General features: G+C 39.9%; 1 protein-coding gene across 4 annotated transcripts; it reads left to right on the top strand.

The window, feature by feature from the left end:
- Positions 1-1,177: 1,177 nt before the first annotated feature.
- On the top strand, positions 1,178-21,142 carry crtc1a (CREB regulated transcription coactivator 1a). 4 transcript variants are annotated; one of them, XM_042096706.1, is made up of 14 exons: positions 1,179-1,368; positions 3,659-3,772; positions 4,162-4,299; positions 4,612-4,673; positions 5,107-5,201; positions 5,360-5,427; positions 5,527-5,570; positions 6,321-6,541; positions 9,923-10,065; positions 11,569-11,808; positions 12,498-12,602; positions 14,911-14,994; positions 15,632-15,812; positions 15,987-21,142. In XM_042096706.1, the coding sequence occupies exons 1-14, from the start codon at positions 1,243-1,245 to the stop codon at positions 16,202-16,204; spliced, it is 1,839 nt and encodes a 612-aa protein (XP_041952640.1). In that variant the 5' UTR covers positions 1,179-1,242; the 3' UTR covers positions 16,205-21,142. The 4 variants fall into 4 exon arrangements, 3 of the variants coding, with proteins under 3 accessions (XP_041952640.1, XP_041952631.1, XP_041952650.1); XM_042096697.1 differs by having other exon boundaries at positions 5,360-5,445; XM_042096716.1 differs by lacking the exon at positions 12,498-12,602 and having other exon boundaries at positions 1,180-1,368; positions 5,360-5,445.
- Positions 21,143-21,231: the final 89 nt, after the last annotated feature.

Genomic DNA, 21,231 nt, shown 5'->3' with positions numbered 1-21,231 from the left:
GTAATTTTTATAGGCAATTTAGCTAGCTCACTATTTGTTGCTTCAACTAGCTCAATATTTGCCAGTTGCTGCCAATTCAGCCTGACAAGCTTGACCATTGTCAAGGTTGTTGGTCCAATTAATGGCCAAACTGAGGTGTCCATTTAATTTGGAAACGGAATTATTGGGGGGAAAAAAAGCTGACATTAATCACATAGCCTACCTCCCCCTGCTGTTTCTCTCTGTTCTGAGAGTGAGCGGATGAAACCACATTTGGAGCTTTAAAGCTGGATTTAAACAAATCTGATTTCCTTTGTTTTTAGGGGTAGCCTAGATTGCAGTAGGCTCATTTTAGTGCTAAATCTCACCAATGCTTCCACATAGCTAATAGGTCACACTGAAAAAGGAAACAACCTATTTCATTATTCTGTGATGACAACAGTGCATTATTTTAGACTGTTGGCTTTAGCTTTGTTTTATTGACTTACAATATTTAGATATCCATGTGGAAACGTCATGCATGGCACTCGGTTTAGTTAGTTAGTTAGTTTATTAGTTGTCCCCTTAGGGAAATTCTTTTTCACATTTTCCGTAGGCCTACAGCTTTTTCATCCTGCATGGTCACAGGCACAGAAAGGCACATACATGAACACAGACATAGGAATGACATATAGGCATACACCTTACATACATCACAGGTAATTGACACAGACTTTTTACATAAAATATTGGGGGTTTCATGGGAAAAACATACATTATTGCACTGCATATAATTTATCTGTGGGGCTTTGTGTTGTTGAGTGTTTGGATTCCTAGGGGGATTAGGCTTCTGCTGAAGCGGGCTTTATTGCACCTTATGCTATTAAACCTCCTGCCAGAGGGTAGGGGTGAGAAGTAGCCTTTAGAGTTACTGCCTTTAGAGTTACTGGCCAGACAACAAAATAGGCCCAGGCCGAGGTTGTAAGAGATCTCCATGGCAATTTTGACCACCCTGATTTTGGCAAGTTCAAACATCATGCATATAGCCAGGCTACCTCTGGTATAAGATTGAAATGAAAGGTCACTGAAAAAATATGTTTAGCTCAATTCCAGATGCACCAAAAGTGTCCGGAGAACAAGCCACTAAGACTTTTCCCTTATTTTAACCTGAGGTGAAAGCGATGGGGAATGCGGACGCTCCAGATGTGCGTGTTAACTACGCCCACGCGCAAGGACGTGGGCACGCTGTGGTCATTGAAGGAAAGCTGAACAGAAGAGTGGAATATGGCGACCTCAAACAATCCGCGAAAATTCAGTGAGAAAATCGCTTTACACAACCAGAAGCAAGCGGAAGAAACAGCGGCATTCGAGGAGGTGATGAAAGATCTGAGTATTACGAGGGCAGCAAGGGTAAGGGCGCATAATTTCTTTCTTACGACTGCCTGTTAGCCATGGCTAGCAAGCTGTCAACCGTGCAATTAGGATACGATAGGCTGCTGCACCGCTGCTGCTGCTGAAGCTAGCCTGGCCGAGGGTAAACAATAACAAACGTCCGCCTATGATCTCGGGTGGGTGGGTGCATTGGATGGGTGGTATAGTGTTGATAACATGTCGTTTACACAGAAAAATACGTTGCATTTAAATCGTCCTGGGTTAATAAGGGTTTTGGTCCCACCATGCATACGAAGTGAACTGGCAACAAACCCCAAAAAGCAGCATCGATGAGAATGGTGCAACGATGATTGACAGACGTCATTTGATTTGTCTTATTCTTCAAATACAGCAGTCGGATTTACGGCAGGCCGCATAATCTGTTGTCTGCAACATGATGCTGGTAAAGCCTGGCTGTATTATGGCTATGCTAGTCTGCACAATTATGACATAGAGCTAGCTCATGATATTTAGGACTGCCAATTCAACCTGACAAGTTTGTGACTGTTTTCAAGGTTGTCAGTCCAATACTTCCTATAATTCCTATTTTCATGGAATGTTCACACACAACGCACAACGAAGGTCCAATTAGATTTTGTGATAGGCTATGTAATCCTCTACAGCCACTCGTGAAGATTTTTTTATATGACCCCCCCCCCCCCCACACACACACACACACACACACACACACACGTTTCATTCACCAGTCTGGTGGGTTTTTGCACTTGCTTAAACCTATTCTGTTTAAAAGTGGCCTCGAAAGGTTTTCTGTTGGAAGTAATTCATTCACTGTGTCATCACACATTACAAGTGAGCATGCATTAGGCCTATTTCGATAACTGTCTGAGCAATTGCAGTGGATTCATTTTGAGTGAAAATGTGTGTTGTGTTGCTACCCAGCAAAGTAATAGGCTAGACCTAGTCACTTTTGAGAGATGATCACTTACAGTGTGTTTTATGGTCTGTGTTTGTTATTTGGATTGTAACACATGAATACCAAACTTAGCTGCAAGTTTCTACCAAAATTTAAGCCCCTAATACAAAACGTGTATGCCCAGTTCTAATAAAATCATTACACTAAATGCTAATAGAAATGCTAACGTGATGTCATCCTCATTATTCATACTGTTATTTGGACTGGTAAACTGGTAAGTGTGTAAGTTATAAAAATGAGTCAAAGCCTTTTCTGTAACAAGGTTGGAAGTGGAGACTCGATTCCATCATCTGTCTAGTCTAGAACATGTTTCATTGACATTGATGATGTGATTCACTTTTTAGCAAACACAGCAGTAACAGTTTGCATTGCCCAGGCCATTGACACTTTAGAAATTAAAAAGCCAATAGGCTGGCGTGACACATTCACAACGTCAGTAGTATGCATTGCTGTACAAGGCTATAAATGGTATGGATAGGCGTACTTTCTTGTTTGTGTGTTACAATTCAGCTTGTTTACATTTTGAATACAAGATTCTGAAACCTCATTTGTAGGCAAAATCTTGTTGATTGTTGGACTACGAAATATTGTAGGTTGTGCCGTTTTGGAGGATTAAGTGGTTCATTATTTTTGGTGTGTCACTATGTCATTTTTTGTGGGATCGCATGGAGCTGCTTTCCATTAACCAGTGAAATGGCGGTGATGTTTAATTCAGACCACAACAGGTATAAAAATGTTACCTCTGATGATCTGTACGTAGCATCTAGCAACCAGAATCTTTAGCAGCCAATTTTGCAACAGAATATCAGAATACATCTTTTGTAAATTAAGTACAATTTCCAATCCTTTAAAAACTTAACTTTATGTGACTTTGATGCTTTGCCTTCTCCTTTTTTACTGTTGAAGTGTAATCATATTTAAGTTTAAAAATGATTGAAATTCCGAAGTGGATCTGCATCAGGATTACTGTGTGCTTTTAATAAAGCATTTTAATTCATTAATTTTAATTCCTACCTAATGTACTGTGGTAAGTTATCAATATTTTATGTGAGAAAACATATTGAAATAGTACAATTTGGGTGCAGCATCCATACCACACTGGGGTCCAAGTGCCCACGGGGACCTGGGTTTGAATCCGAATTAGACACGCTGTCACTTCCTGTTCCGCTCCATCTCTCCTATACGTTTCCTGTCATTCTTCACCGTCCTGTCTGAATAAAATGGAAAAGCCCAAAGGTCATTTTAAAAGTACATAAGCAACAGAGCACATATGCTCAGTGGCACTGTGAATTAGGCATGTGCTGACATTGTTGATTTACCTTCACTTTATTGCAGTTACAATTGCAGAAAACACAGTATTTGCAGCTTGGACAGAATCGAGGGCAATATTACGGAGGATCACTGCCAAATGTCAATCAAATTGGAAACAGCAGTGATCTGCCATTTCAGGTGAGCTCACAGTTATGGATCCTTTCAACAAGGTAAACAAAAACAATGCTTGAACATTCTATTTGGGCCCCAATCTACTTCCTCTGCATTAAGATAACATATGGAATGTTCAAAAGGAAGTCTTGTGGGGCCAACTATGATGCTGATAATGGAACTCTCCTGAAAGGGTCCATAGAAAAACGTTTTAGTCTTGCTATGTTTTTCGTTAGATGTCTGTCCGTCCCCTTTTGTGTAGTTACACATGTATAATGTATATCCTATAAATAACTTAGATACTCTGAAATGGTGCCATTTTTATAATATATTTAATTGGCATTTATATTCTTCTTGTAATGTGAATGTTATCCCTCATGTCTTGTATAGTTAGAATGTTTTATTGGTCTTTACAGACACCATTCCCAAGTTCAGGAATGGATACAAGCCGGACTAACAGACACCATGGCCTTGTAGACCGGGTTTACCGAGACCGAAACCGAATCACCTCCCCACACCGCAGACCCCTCTCAGTTGACAAGCATGGCAGACAGATATCCTTTTTGAAAAGTGCAATGTAAAATGTAATGTAATGGTATAGGGTTATCATCATCTTCTTGATCTCTTAGTGGGGTTCTATTTTATGGTGTCTTTCTTTTCATTTATATTGAAACCTGTAAATCCATCCACCTTTTCTCTTGCCCTCAAAAAAGTCAGTTGACCTATATATTTAGAATTGGGGAAGGAGTTGACAGGAGGTGACCTACTTTCATTATTGAGTTTAATGCAAGAACATCAGTGGTCAAATTAGATGTTTGATCCAGCGTTTTTCAGATCTTTGGTGTACCTTTAACTTGACCACTCACATTGGAAGCTGCCCCTACAGTTCTGTTTACTTGTCACCACCACCAGACACAAGCTGGAGAAGGTAAGGTTAGAGTCTGCATACCAACAAATACACATAATCACATTACCTTTATTGACTAGAGGAAAACTATATAACTCACTAGCATCACATAATACATGAATTCCACATGTCTAACATGCAGCTGGATCCAGTGCTTTAATAGCTGTTCCTGATTACTATTTTTTTTATTGTGCTCTGTTCAACTTTTTAAATAATAATGAACATATTTACATTTGAATATGTTTTTTTAATATCTTGGGAAATTAATCTGTTTCTACATCATAACTGATCTCATCTATAATGAGCAATGCTTGAGTAGTGTGCCTGCAATGTTTTGGAACATGTGTGAAAAAGCAGTCTCTGTGGTGCTCCGATATCAAAGCCAGGAGAAAGAAAGTTCAATCTGTCTAATTGGCATCTCACTACTCTGCTGACATTATTTCTTCTTTTGCAGGACAAACTCAGACTCAGCTTTGCACCAAAGCACTTTGAGCCCTGCTTCACAAGAAAATTTTGTTGGAGGATCACAAGACTTACAGCCAAAGCAAGGTTCATAAAATATAGATGGATTTTTTAATATGATTCTGTTTTATATCGAACTTTGATGTCCTCTTTGCACAAACATGTATTCATCATACAAAGGTGATGGTCATAGTCATGTATTATTATTAAGACCCCCCCCCCCCCCCCCGTCTTTTCTCTCCTAGTGCTCCTTCTGACTGTTCCAGGGACAGATATGACTGAAATTGAGATGGAGAAAGATGAACAGAACAATGTATGGGAGTGCAAAAAGGTAATATTGTGTACAAATATCGCAACCTTTACTTTTCTTTTGAGATGTTTAATTTGTTCATTGTTCTTTAATGCTACCTAGAATGTTTCCTCGAGGCCGAAGCCCTGCAAAGTCCCTGGGATCAAGTAAGTCGATATTAATGGCCTTTCCAACTGCACCCCTACCCCTGCAGTATTTTTTGTTGCTTTAGCCAGATGTAATATATTTGTCACAGCACTCACTAAACTGTAAATCAGCTCATAGCAAAATAAACATGAAATCTTCTCAGTTGAGAGATAAGTTAAATGGGTAAAAAAAGCACTATGAATTTAACACAATCTTCTTGTGAACGGTGAGAGAGTGAGAAAGGCCGCACATGTGGCACTTTCATGCCGACAGCCTTGGTGTGCTCAGTTGCCCTTCCTGCTGGTGTTCACAGCACTGTGACTGTGCAGGCTAGGGAGCAGATCAAAGGCTCAGGGCTCCTCTAGACCAGAGCACTCTCAGGGGTCTCACATAGGGGCAGCACGGAGCTAGTATAAGTACATATATACTCTTTTGATCCCGTGAGGGAAATTTGGTCTCTGCATTTATCCCAATCCGTGAATTAGTGAAACACACACAGCACACAGTGTACACACAGTGAGGTGAAGCACACACTAATCCCGGCGCAGTGAGCTGCCTGCATCAACAGCGGCGCTCGGGGAGCAGTGAGGGGTTAGGTGCCCTGCTCAAAGGTACTTCAGCCGTGCCTACTGGTCGGGGTTCGAACCGGCAACCCTCCGGTTACAGGTCCGAAGTGCTAACCAGTAGGCCACGGCTGCCCCTGCTCATCGCATTGCATAAGGACACTGCCTAGTGATGCTATGAAAAATACTGTCTTCTCTTGTCCTCAGCATATTTCCATCTCCTGACCAAGAGATCAACACGTCTCTCATTCCCGCTACACACAACACTGGAGGGTCACTGCCTGACCTGACAAACATCAAGTTTCCCTCTCCCCTGCCGACGCCGCTGGACCCAGAGGACTCCGTGTCTGGCCTCAGCGTCTCCAGCAGCACGGGCAATCTAACCGTGGGCTCGCACGCTAATGTGGTTATTTCCTCCAACAGCCCAGGTACACCGCACACACATCTTAACAGCATCTCTCTTCCTCCTTCCCACGCTGTTTTACTTATCACAAATGCGGTTACCAAATGTGAAATTTCCACATTTCATCATGTAGGTTGTCAAAGTGGTTTTGGTCACACTCTCAAAATCCATTGGCTTTTTGCTAGAGATGCACCGATTGCAATTTTCTGGGCCAATACCGATTTCCGATTTTTCATAGAGTTTGACCTGCCGATACCGATTTTAGCCGATTCCGATTTCATTTCTTCTAACCATTTTACAGCACACACACAAATAGTTATTTTCTATCTTTTCTTTGATAGAGCATGTTAATATAGACGTGTAATCAACTTATCAATGATGAAATGGCTGTTAAAAAAAATGGAACCGGTGAGCAGACAGATTCTTTTTCAAGTCTAACTTCAGATGCAGTATCAAATTATGGATTAAGTTATATACAACTAAAGATTTAAGAACAATTTTCATGATACATTTGAACATACTACCATGTAACATATTTTCATATACATTGATGAATTTATGGGAGGGCGAGGGAAAAGTGGTAGCAGCCTAGGCTATCACGCAAACACAGGGGAGAAGTGCTAATAGCGATTAGGTGCTCCACCATATGAAAACAGTGCACGTCTGTTTTGCGGTGAAAGATTTAAATCCAAATTCCGATTAAATGCATCAATTAGGCTATAGAAACTTTCAGAGACGACTGATTCAGTATTCAGTGCATCAGTTTTCTTCATTGTAGGCTACTATGTCAAAAGCAACTTTAACGTTTGTTTGCCTTTCTAATAGGCTATCGTTTGTTAACTTTCACGACATCCACTTCTCAATCTGCTAGGGTATTTTAAGACATAGCCCTAGTCTACTTGCAGTAAATAGTTAGAGTTTTTTTTTTTCAGTGGAGTAGAACTACTAGGGCTACTGTATGTCGCTGCTTGTTGACATCTTTGATTATTTTTAATGTCGCAGTCGTTTATCTCCGTTCAGCAGGCTTGTGGTTCAGCTGTGGGCACGCAATTAGCGGCAGTGACGGGCGGTGATGAGCGATGTTTACGTAGCCTAATAGGCCTTTATCACGGCAGCCCACGGGCAGCTGAAGCAGGGCTGTTCAATTTCCTGTTGGCAGGCAAACCACAGGTGTTCCTAAAAACATTAACGAGGCCTCTGGTTGAAGTAACTGTGGCCGAATCTGACACTTAATTAGAAACACCTGTGCTCACACAGGAACAGGGCTGTTCACTTCCTACTTCGGCTGCCGTGATAAAGGCCTATTAAGTGACAGTTTAGGAAATTCCACGCAGTAGGCCAATGGTAAAGCACAGCGTTTGCTGCATAGAAAAACTCAGTAGCCTATTAGCGCTTTCTTTGTAGCCCTACATCCAGCCCTGAGTGTTGGCCTGGTTGCTATAGCTTCTTCAAACTTTGCAAACTCAGCTGGGTGTTGTTACAATTGCGGCGCACGAGTGTATTTGACCGGCATAAAATCGGCATGTCTCAGACTGACCGGCAGGTCGCCGGTCATGGCCGATCACGTGAAAATCGGCCGATTCCGGTCACCAGCCGATCTATCGGTGCATCTCTACTTTTTGCTACTAAATGTTTTGAATTTGGATGGGTTGTCAGTCAAAAATGTATCATGTTCCGACATTGTATTCCCTATATGTAAACAATTCAGCAGAGGTTCATAAATATTCTCAGAAAAATCCAAATAGGGGTATTATGTTGTCAAGTGTAAATTCATAGATCTTGAGTCATTATAACCATATATCCATACTCAAATTTCAAGTTCTCGGTAGATTTTTCTGACCATATTCTCGACATTGCGGCCACTTTTGGTTTGGGAAAAATGTGAAAACAAACGTATAAACTGAAATGATTTAAAAAATGACACTTAATATTCATCCATTTTAGTCAGGTCATTATGACTGCTGTGCTAGCGAAGCGGCGGGCATATAGGTTTTTTCTCTTCCAGATTTATATATATATTTTTTTTTTTTTGGGGGCTTTTTATGCCTTTAATTTGATAGGACAGTGGAGAATGACAGGAAGTGAGTGGGAGAGAGAGTAGGGGTGGGATCCGGAAAGGACCACGGGGCGGGAATCGAAACCTGGTCACCAGCGTATGGTGCAGGTGCCCCAGCCAGTTGCGCCACAGCTGGGGCCTAGATTTATATTTTTGTTTTCTTCAGAGAATTTCCGTCAGTGTTTGCCGGGACACTGAAAGACAGGGCTGCAAAAAGCTTGGTGGGCATGTAGCCCCACAAGGATGACACGGAACCATTGTTTTTCGGTTTTCTGTGGATATCTCGAGAATCGTAGGGCCTAAGATGACCAACTTTTTGTATATTGGTCTCAAGGGACCATGTCAACCCATCCACTTATTTGAGGTATAGCGCCACCTAGTTAAAAATGAAAAAGCAAAAACGAGGCGTTGTAATCGCAGTTATCTTTGGTTGACATATTCAAAACTGCATGAAATTTGATGAGTAGGATCATTATTACACCCTGTGAATGCGTGCCAAGTTTTGTGTGTACATTTAGTGACTGTACAACAATCGGCCTGTAGATGGCTGTGAATATCTCGAGAATCATAGGGCCTAGGATGACTAAATTGTTTTTATATGTTGGTCTCCAGAGGCCACATACACAAAAGTAGGGGATGGAATAGGAGATATCTCTAATATCTAGTTTTTCTGTGAGCCAGTTGGCAGTTTGTACGGGCACTCACTCAATCCAGCTGTCGTCAACTTCAGACTGTAACACTTTTGCCATTCTATCTAGCGCATCATAGTTTTTAATGAAGAAACACAACAACAAGGTTTTGTTTTCACCGAGCGGAGCTCATAGACTGTGCTTTATGTCCAAAGAAAATAATGTTATTACTGCAATGTCGGGAATTTGACTTTAAAGATACACACATATATATATATATATATATGTTTTTTTTTTTTTTTTTTTTTTTTTTTATATATACTGTATATATTTTTTAAGTTATGTTAATATAATATGCTACTGTGCACCATAAGACCTATAGCTGTACACATTTTGCCATTTTAGATCTATAGCTAACCAGGCTTCATTATATTATTAACTTGTTAGCCCTCAGAAAACTCATACACAGAAACACACACACTGTTGGATAATTTTCGTTGAGGAAACGCTGTGTTGGAAGGTGCACTCACATTTTTAGTTCTCTGTAGATCTCAGCTCAGCATCAGTAGGGTCTACTCTCATCAAGACAGTAGTATGTTATGTTCACTCATCACAATCCAATTGCATGTAGCAGTAGCAGACTACCCCAGCGTGTATGGCGTGTTTGGCATTGGGCGTTGTTGTAACTCAGTGGTTGCATCTGTCTCCTGTCCGTCCCCAGGCATCACCTCGTCTCAGCACACGGTGTCGGTGACCGTCCAGGGCCAGCCAGCTGGCGTGGTGCCCCTCATCCTGAACGCAGACTTCCACCAGCAGCCCACTCTCCAGCAGCTCTCCCCAACGCTGTCACCGACATTCACTCAGGTAACGCACCTGCCTCGGCACGGTCCTCATTAACATGCTCTCTGTTTACATGGGTTCCACTTCATTTATGTTATCTTATCTTATTATGACGACCGTTATGCAGCTATGCGGAAGTCATAAAGGTTTAGTCAGAGTTTTTAGTTTATAGGTCAGAGTTTCCTTCAGTAATTTTGTGTCAACGATTCCCGGGACATTGAAACATCCCGGGGTGCACGGAACTTGGTGGGCATGTAGCCCCACAAGGATGACACGGAACCATTGTTTTTCGTTTTGATCCGTCGCCCCGCCCCCCGCCGGACTGGACCCCCGAAAGAAGGGTAGGGCGGACACAGTTTTCTGTGAATATCTCAAGAACCGTAGGATGACCACATTTTTTTTGTATATTGGTCTTAAGGGGCCATGTCAACACATCCCATAACCACTCATTTAATATATAGCGCTACCTATTTAAAAATAAAAAAGCAAAAATGAGATGTTGTAATCACAGGTATCTCTAGCTGACATGGTCAAAGCTGCATGAAATTGGAAGGTGTAGGATCATTATGACTCCCTCTGAATGCATGTCAAGTTTCGAGGAATTCCGTTAATGGGGGGCCATACAATAAATGAATATATGTGTACATTTAGTGACTATACCAACTGGCCTGTAGATGGCAGGACACAGTTTTCTGTGAATATCTTGAGAACTGTAGGGCCTAGGATGACCAAATTATTTTTGTATGTTGGTCTCCAGGGGCCATGTCAACACATCCCATATCCATTGATTTGAGACATAGCACCAGCTAGTTAAAAATGAAAAGGCAAAAACGAGGCATTGTAATCGCAGGTATCTTTGGCTGACAGGTTCAAAACTGCACAGAATTTGATGAGTAGGATCATTATGACACCCTCTGAATGCATGCCACGTTTCGTGGAATTCCGTTCATGTGGAGCCATATCAGCTACACGCACACACACACACATAAACACATGCACACCATGCATGTGCGTACACACACACACACAGCAGACATGTACGCTCACGCACGCATACACATGCACACTCACAGACACGCATGCACTCACGCACGCACACACACACAGGCACGCACACATAAACACACACACGCACACACATATACTCATGCACATGCACACACACACACACACACACACACACACACAAACACACCCGCACAAATTTACAAGCGTAATTTATTTTTGCGGAGAGAATGTGCAGGACTTGGCGGCGGTCATATTTTCTAGTCTTATTTATCTTATCTTATCTTATCTTATCTTATTTATCACATCATATTTGTCGGAGATACCAGAGGGTGTAGTTTGTTATAAACACAACTGAAATGTACGGTGAATGTCACGTGTAGTGAATTGCAGTAACCCATGTGTTCCAATTTGTCTGATACTGATATGATATCTGCTACTTGTTTTTCCTACTTAATTGAAAGCCCCTGTGGCCAGATTAGTTGTCAGCTTGTGACTGTTGTCTGGCTTCCCTCCTGCCAGGCAATGACGATAGACGCTGTGATGCTGGAACAGCAGCTGGCTCAGTACACGTTTTTCACCCAGTCGCATGTGCAGACACAGGCCTTAGATGGGCAGCAGCAGCAGCAGCAGCAGCAGCAGCAGCAGAACGCTGGGCTAGCCAGGCTAGTCCAACTGCCGCCTCTCTCTGTGAACTGCACGCTGGCCCATCCCACCTTAGATGGCCAGACAGCGCCCTCTGTTGGTGTGGACATCAGTTCAGTGAGTTCATGAGTTTTATGTTTCAGTCTGTGTGACCTGTGATTAACTGCTTTTCTTCTAAGATGTTTTCTATTTCAGTGCCCCTCATAAGAATACTCATTTCTGAGGTGATTAAGAGTGTTTTGAGTGTGGTATTATCAAAGGATGTGTGTTAAATGTATGATTTTTTATGTGAGTATAATTTGTTTCAGAGTGCAGATGTGATTGTCTGACTGCCTTGACTTACCTCCCCTACCTAATGTAAACTTCAGATGTGATGCATCGAGCCATGCATGGAAATATTGTGTAAATATGCACTGTTTCATTTTAGTAGAGATTAATTACCATGAATTGAAACCGCTACTGATCACAGATTTTTGTTCTTCAAATATCGAAGTTCAAACCTTTAGGCCTTATGAACAGTGAGAGTTCATAATATCAAGCAATGGTACAAAGCATCAGTTGTGAAGTATCGAGGCTGGATATCGATGTAGTGCAGGGTAGGCCAGTTTTTTGTAGCCCCACAGGTGTGTGTTTCTACCTGCATTTTTACTGTATCATCTTAAGGGTTAAATGAATTACCCAAGGAAGATGATGAGGCGGACAGCTGCACATGTCAGGTTGGAGGACATGCCACGTAGCCCTGCGTAACCTCACAGGCTCGGCCCCGTGGGGCCCCTTCGGTCTAACTGTCATATTATCCCGTATAGGCCTCCACCCTCCATCAGTACCGCAGTAGGATGGGCTCCTCGGCCAATCAGTCTCCAACCTCCCCTATCTCCAATCAAGGCTTCTCACCGGGGGGCTCGCCACAAGTAAGGGCGACGCCTCCTCCACCCCCAGCCTCATTGTGGTCCGTTGTTTTGTGCCGAGCCGGGCTTGGCTACCCTCTGTCCAGCTGCTCTGTGTTACAGTTGCCATCCTGTCTCTGCGTCTGACTCTGACCGATCACCGACGCTTTCGCTGTCTGTGTCCCTGTGTGATGTCCTAGTTCTTGACAGTGTCCACCAGGACATCTGAGGTATTTTAATGAAGTAGATATATAAAAGTGATAAGAATAGATGCATTTTCTAATGTAGTAAACTCAGATCTGCTGAGTTTTTTTTTTTTTTTTAATCTGCTGCTTTTTTATTGGCCTTTATTAACTTCAATAAAGTGACTTTCTTTAGACAGATTTTTCAACATACTGGTGCTTTTAACCGTGAAATACAGTTTTCCGGCTGTACATTACAAGTTATTACATTATTATTATTATTACATTACATTTAGCAGACACTTCTTGACCAAAGTAACTTACATATGTCAGCTATATTACAAGGGATTACATTGTCCCCGGAGCAACTTGGGGTTAAGTGCCTTGCTCAAGGGCACAACGCTGGAAGCCGGGAATTGAACCCACAACTTTCAGGCTACTGCACGCTAGCCCAGCTCCTTAACCACTACACTACCATCACCCCCGTTCAATGGCAGTGCTATTTTCTGCTTGTTGTGCTTGGTGTTGATCCTGGTGAGTTTACTTAGGGAGTCCAACCAAACTCAGGAATTGCTATCTATATTCATTCGAGCAGTACTCCAGAGTAGCAGCATAAAATAGGTTGTACTTACATGAAGTCATGTTCAGATTTTGGTTAAGGCACAAATATAACAGTATATACAGTATAACAAATTTAAGTGACTTAGATAGATAGATTACATTACATTTAGCAGACACTTCTTGACCAAAGTGACTTACAAATGTCAGCTATATTACAAGGGATCACATTGTCCCCGAAGCAACTTGGGGTTAAGTTCCTTGCTCAAGGGCACAGCAGTGGAAGCCGGGAATTGAACCGACAACTTTCAGGCTACTCCACGCTAGCCCAGCTCCTTAACCACTACACTACCACCCTACAGGCTACTGCACGCTAGCCCAGCTCCTTAACCACTACACAACCACTGCCCCGGTGATAGATAGATAGATACTTTATTGATCCCCAAGTTGAAATTCAACTTTAGATGTATCTATATCTGCTGTTGTACTGTTGTTAAAGCCCAAAGATATGGTGTGTGACAGTCAGATCATGAAGTGCCAATCAAATGTATGTGACATTCAATTGTGCTAACAATGCATACTTTTGATGCTGTGCAGAACTTGTGACTGAAATAATTTCACTTGTATCACTTGCTATCTGCCTAAAACTTTGAGACTTTTGTTTCTGTTATATGAATATATTCAGTAATCAAATTCTAGAGGAGACTGTAGCAGGTAGCACCATAGAAAATCTTCAGAAGTGTTCATTAGAACAATTAAATATATCATGTTTACTTTCATTATGTAACCACACCAAATTGACACCATTTGTCACCAAATGCATGCATACTTATTTAAGCCAAGGACATTTTCATCATAGAGTAATTTATTGTGTATTGGCCACATCGTCTATAAACTGCATACAGTGTTTTATGCAAATTAAGACAAAACCATGTACTGACCGCCCCGTATATTAACCGCAGTGCAGAATAGCCCAATTGATCAGAATCAGATCAGCGCTTTAATCATATAGAAGAATGAAAAAAAGAAATGCATTCTCATGTATTGCCCTCCCTTGTATATTAACCTCATAGCTGAAGAAACTATGTACAAGCATTAGCTAATAGGTGGGAAATTAGGTTGTATTGCTAGTTGTGTTATTGTCAAGAATTTATTACTCACCACAGTGCACTTTTCAGTGCTCGAAATAACCAGCTTCACTGTTATTTGCCTAAATCAGCTGTTTATAACTGTGAGCAACGTGTTTTCGTTAAAAATTTTTATCATTGTGAGATTACAATAAATCACCAACAGATCATCTTTTATACCGGTTTTTAGACATCTTTAGCAGAGGTGCCAATAATTCTGGAGGGTACTGTAAATGTGCTACTTCTCTAAAAGGTGATTGTGGATGTTTGAACTGTGGACCCTTGTGAGGCCTTGTCTTAACAAATATTTCTATGTTTGCCAGCAGTGAATCATTCTACAGTGAATTGGAAAGCAGTTGTCATCTCACCCCCATGTTGTCCCTTTTGTAAATGGGGTTCCTTTTCATATCAGATTGAAAAGTGGCAAGTGCTGGCAAGTCGATAACGATCATGTTTTTGTTTTAGCACTCCATACTGGGAAATGTCTTTGGCACTTCCTTCTATGACCAGCAGATGGCCTCCCGTCAGACAAGTGCTCTCTCTCAGCAGGTCAGTTGCAGTGTTTCCCATACATTGACTAATCTGCCACGAAATCAAAATCGGCCGCCACAGATTAATATTCTGTGTTTAATTTAATTGAATTTAATTTAAATTAAATATAAGGTCAAATCCTTGCATTGCCATTGAGCTGCGCTTTTTACACACGCAGCCTTTCCTTGCCCCGCCCAGCTCTCTCTCGTAGCCCGCTGCCCCTCCTCTGCATGTGCATTTAACAAAATATTCACGATTGTTGAAGGATTGTTGTTGCCACATAGAAGCATTGCATAGAAGACGTCTGGCTAAATTGCTATTAAATCTGCTTAGCATTGTGACCATGCTGTGTAAATTTGTTCAAAACTCCCAGGAGTCCCACTGTGTGTGTATATGTGTGTGCGTGTGTGTGTGTGTGTGTGTGTTTGTGTGTGTGTGTGTGTGTGTATACAGTGAATAACATTCATATTTTGACAGGATCACCGTATACATAGTCTCATTTCAAAAGTACCATGGAAGAAAAGCAGGGGAATTCTTCCTCTGGCTGCATTACCCTGTTGGCCCTAAAGGCAGAGATCTTCGAGGATTTGTTGCAGTGGATACTCCTACAGTGTTGTCCAGTGATAACGTTCTGCGGCTCTCGCTTTATTCCCAGCTGGAGCAGTTCAACATGATTGACAGCTCACTGAGCTCCAGTGGTTTGTATGGACCAGGCTCCACGCTCAGCAGCTCCCAGGCCGCCCTCCTAGGCCTCTCAGGGAGCCATGGCAGCCTGCAGGACTCCCAGCAACTAGGCTATAGCAGCCATGGCAGCATCCCCAACATCATCCTCACAGGTACATTCCTCCCAGGCATTTCCCACAACGCACTGCAATGATGATGAAACAATGTTGAAATATTGACCATGATGGTGGTTGGTGGCGATGCTTGTTTTGTTTTTGTAAGCCTTCCGGTTGCCAGATGTTTCTTACGCCAGTGAATATTCCCATGTGTATCTCCCCTGTTTACAGGTGACATCTCCATGTCTTCAGTGACGGGAGAGGCTCTGTCCAAAGAGCTGGCGAGCACCTTAGCGGGTGACGACAGCTTTGATGCAGACTCTCAGTTCCCCTTAGATGAACTCAAGATAGACCCTCTCACATTGGATGGCTTGCACATGCTCAACGACCCAGATATGATACTCACTGATCCAGCCACCGAGGATGCTTTTCGGCTAGACAGGTTGTAGTGTCCTCTGTGTTATTGGATGGGACTTAAGGGTTGGTCAGGGGGCTAATTTGCACATGTGGTGCAGGAATTTCAACTCTTCTTGGCGTAGTAGACAGTCTACTGAAATGGGCTGAAGTCTGAAATGTGCTTTGGGAGTTTGTTGTCTCAGAGATGGTTGACCTGGGAATTGGTTTGTTGCAGAGGTAGTAGAGAAGATACATCTCTCCGCTGGATTTGAGATTTTGGTCTTTTCAACATTCACACTCCCCTAAATGAACAGTTTTATCTGTAACTTAAATGTGGAAAACACTATATGGGTAATGCCTCATTTTAGTTCTACTTTTTTTTTTTTTATCACAAAAGAGATATATCATCCTGTTATGTTACAGTTATGTTACATAGTATCTTTTTTGCCTGGTCCTTTGTGTTTTATTTCACTATATGACTTTTTAATTGCAGAAATGTAAATTGTTGATTGTTTTTGTTTTAGCTTTTTACATTTTTATATTTCACCTTTGTATTATATTTAGTTTTTTATTATGATTTGGCAGCATCACTGCTTAATGAGTACTAACTCTCCCCATGTTTCTATTTGTGTGAAGGTGTATACTTTGAATAATTGAATGTCAGTATTTTTTTATCTGTACTTGTTGCCAGAATGTCCATATAGTAATAGTGGAAGGATCCTTCATGCTCTGTTGGCAACAGTATAATGACTTGGCATTTCATTTGTTGTAGTCGATGTTTATTCTTAAGTGAAAACCTGGCCTCTCTGTGCTGTATGTGAAACATTGTAAGGTGTTTGTAGAAAGATTTAGATGCTTCATGCATCAGCTCATTTAGGAAAATTGCTCCTAATTGACTATTAACATTCAATTTAGGATCTGATGAGGCATCAGGGGGAGGTTAAAACCATGCTCATCATGAAATTTCTTGTTCCACTCCACAAACATGTTTTGTCAGAACAAACTGTCATAACTGTCAATGGTAAGGCATAAGAAGCGCAACCCTTTAGCATTAAGGACAATTGAATGTTAGAATGACATGGAGTCCTACAACAAATTCAGAGAGAATAGCATATTCTCTTGATTGATGGAACTACACAAGGAAATCTATTTCACTTCGTCACTGTGATTGCCATATTCTGCCTTATTTCAGCAAGATGCAGTTTTCCCGCTATATTTTGTGATATTGTGGAAGTCTCTGTTTGAAAGGTCTCCGATGTGTGTCACACATTTATATTTTTACAGAAATTATACTTCTTCATGTTTACATATGCTTAAAGAGAGAAAATCTAATCTAATTCTAAAAAAAGTCTAATACTGAAAAAATTGCGGCTGTTGTAATTTGTATAGACAACAGAGCGATGGGGAGTGTTATTACTCTTGCAGGATAATCATCCATATTTTTACATCTGTTGTGGGATATTAAATGTTGCATGTTGTTTTGTGGCATTTGGAGTAATTTGTTATGTTTTATGTGGTTTAGGATATGTTATCAATTGGATCTTATTGGAGTATCTATGCAAAGTTTATCAAATCAGTGTAGATAAGCCTATTTGAAAGCTTAAGAAACAAAAAACAATGCAGCTTAACAAAAAAGGTTTTCTAACAAAACAAAAAGTATCAGTTATTGCATGCAGTGTTCCCCAATGCCTATTTTTTCATAATTATAGACAGAGACTTTTCTTTTCAACATGCCCAAAGTGTTTGGTTTAGGTGTCCATTGCAAATTCACAGCAAATTAAGATATTTTCACAACTATGCCTTTTATATATATATATACCCCCCAAGGAAATCTGTGATAATGTTTCAAATGTAAATTAATATTAATTGTTATATATTCCTCCATAAATAGACCATAAAGACCATAAATATTATATTATACTCTTTGTATATATATATATATATATATATAAACATAGGACCAAAACTGCTTTCAAGTCATTGTATTTTGTTTGTTGGTTCACCAGTGTAAAAAAAATATGTTAACCAATTCTGCTAAATGTTACCGTGAACCGTTCTGCTTCAATATTGTTTGTATTATGTGTTGATTTTAATAAGAGTTCCACGCAATCCATTACATTCTGATTTTGCACTTAAATCATAAAATCATTACAACTTTATCGCACTACCCCCCCCCCCCCCCCCCCCCATGGTCTGCTTTGGATTTAGGATCCATAAACCACTTGTATTTGGTCAAATCTGCCTTGAGAAAAAAAACAAAAACATATTTTATTATATAAATATATCTTTATCTATATTTATTTATAAGTCTATACATTGTCTGACTTTTTTGTCTGACTGGTACTTTTTTAAACTCCCGAAAATCCAAATCTGTGGAAAATGATTGGCCCGACCATGTGTTGAATTAGCTAATAGTTGATTATCCCACCCAAACTTTAAGTGCATTCATCTGTAAAGACTGCCTCTGTTCTTAATAGATGCAGACAGATGAAAGGGTGCTAGCTGGTGATTTTCTATACCAGTCTAGATTTAGTCTGGTTGACATGGTATACATTTGTGGTTTTACATGTTCTTTCAGCGTTTTACTTACTGAATACATGTGCATGTTGATAAATGTTTATTTATTTGAGTCAGTCCCAACACCAAAAAACAAAATAAGTAGTCTGAGCTTCATCCCCAGGCCATTTGTACCAGAAAATTATAAAAACAGTGCATGCATGTTTTTTTACTTTTAGCTTTTAGGGAGCCACAATTTGCTCAGTTGTAAACATAATGCTGTTCCTATTGATGGGAGTCTTCTGTTTCTTATTTATCCCTAATGTAAATGTTTGTTTATTTGTTTGTATGTATGTGTAAGTGCTGTGGAATTTCCAACCCCATGCATGTTTATATTGCTTTTAGTAGGCCTATGCCATTGTCTTGTCTGTGGGGCATTTTTAAATCAGTTCAACTTACTGGATTTATATCCAAATAGAATCTGGCATGTCTTCTCCTTTTGGTTCAGAGCAATGGAATGCTTTCCATCCATGTAGAAACACAACTGACTTTCTGCACAAAGTTATGCAAGTTGGCTAGCATTCATTTGTTTATTTATTATTTTTTCCGTTGAATGTATACCCATTGTTCTTTTTGTTTGGTGTACATAAATATACATTTTGCTTTGTAAGGTTTTTGTGCTTTTCTGGTATGATGTAAAAGTGAAAAAGTTACATGCACTGAAAACTTAAACACTGCAATGTATCATTGTGGTGAGGTGATGTGGGCTCTGATTAAGGGTTTGAAGTTCACTTCATTAATTGGCTCAACCTTAAAATTTGTAGGATGCATGCTCACATATGTCAAAAAAAAATCCTATCAGCTATATTTTTCAGATGATTTTGTAACAAATTCTAAATATTTTATCTAAGAAAACCTATATCAACAGTCTAATGTGACTAAACCAACCACTACACAAACAGAAACCCTCTGTTGTCAAATAGAAAAAAACATTATGATCATGTATCAAGCAGAGCAAGTGGTCTGAATTTTCTGTTTGGTAATTTAAAGTTGAATGTATGATTAGTACTGTATCTGATAACAGGTTTTATTTGTATGTTTCAGAATGGAATTGAAGCCAAGTCTGTATTATGTTTAAGACATCTTACCCATAACTATTGAGGGAGGTGCAATGATTTTGTCACAACCATCTGTTCAAAGGGTATAAAGAATTATATTTACATAAAACATACAAAACTCAATAGTACAAGACCATAGTGGTTTTGAGTTTTTCCTCTCAAGGAGAAACATTATTGTAGGTGTTTTTTTTTCTACCTGCGATATTGTATCAGTGGATGAGCCATTTGAAAACGCCAAAGTTGAAAATATGGTATCCCTTTCATTTTGAGTCAATGCTTTGGAAACACTTGTAATTTGTTATGTCTTTTGTTAGGCCAGTGTTTGTTAATGTTTGTGAATAATGGTTGAGATATTTGGCCACAGCTGGCTGTTTATAGTTATTCTATATATGTTATGCTTTTATCTGACAACCAACAATGTGGTAAATTAAGTGTTTACTTTTAAAGGTGAATATTTATCCATACATGTATATAGTTTCTGGTAAAACTTGCAATCTTGTGCTGAATATCAGAGGGGCATCTGCATGGTACCGAATTAAAGAACCCTCATACTCTAAAGCCTTTGTGTGACCTGTTCAGCTTTCAGTTTGTATCTAGCTGTACCAATACTTTAAACCTATTATTAAATCTAACAGGTGTCTTAAATGATTCAAAGGATTCTGACACTTAAGTTTTCCCTTTAATTAATATAGAAAATAAATAATAGGGTAGTGCTTGGCTGGGCATTTATTCAAATATAAATCAAAATGCTATTGATATAAATATTATAATATAAATATAATAAAATATACAAACAAATATTGAGTCAAAATATAAATCTCATGTCAACAACAGTATGGGTATGGTAGTTTGTTATAGCAATGACAAATTGACATTGACATAAGCAGCTGATCATTTCATCACTCCATAATAAACCAACTGTAAACCTTCTGATACAGCATGTGCATTTAATGACGATGAACTGTTGTGATGGTTCACTTTCTCATTCTCTACAATGGCAGCTAATTTGTTATATGATATTTACTGTGGATGATGCACAGCAAGGTCTGACCATCACACTTCCTTTGTACAGTTACAGGACATGCATATGCTCACCAAATATGCAAGACAAGCATTCAGTAACACAGCTTTGCAATCCTGTCATTATGTTGTGATAACCCTTTAAAATGAACGAATCTGATTATTTTGTTTTGTTTTGTTTTTCTTTTTATACAAAATAAATAAGGTATTTGGGCTGTATATGTGTGCAATTTACTGAGAATTGCTTTCAGTTAAATGTTCTCTTATATCTCTCTTGTGTGGAGGCTTTTGTCTTTGTAACTTTGCATTACTATTTGTACATTATATTGAATAAAATCTTAAACATGTGACTCATTATTTTGTTGGCTAGTGATAGAATAAAATATCCTATTTCACTGAATATGTGATGGCATAAGAGCACAAAAAATAATGTATGACAATCTTCT

This window comes from Alosa sapidissima, chromosome 1 (genome assembly GCF_018492685.1).
Source record: "Alosa sapidissima isolate fAloSap1 chromosome 1, fAloSap1.pri, whole genome shotgun sequence".
NCBI classification, from domain to species: Eukaryota; Metazoa; Chordata; class Actinopteri; order Clupeiformes; family Clupeidae; genus Alosa; species Alosa sapidissima.
This window is presented reverse-complemented; position numbering and strand designations above follow the sequence as displayed.

Bases quoted from the DNA above. Each gene is read 5' to 3' on its own strand.
- crtc1a (XM_042096697.1), top strand. From the start codon at position 1,243: ATGGCGACCTCAAACAATCCGCGAAAATTCAGTGAGAAAATCGCTTTA. The intron at 4,300-4,611 runs ATATCCTTTTTG...TTGACCACTCAC, and splicing joins TTGACAAGCATGGCAGACAG to ATTGGAAGCTGCCCCTACAG. The intron at 4,674-5,106 runs GTAAGGTTAGAG...CTTCTTTTGCAG, and splicing joins CCAGACACAAGCTGGAGAAG to GACAAACTCAGACTCAGCTT.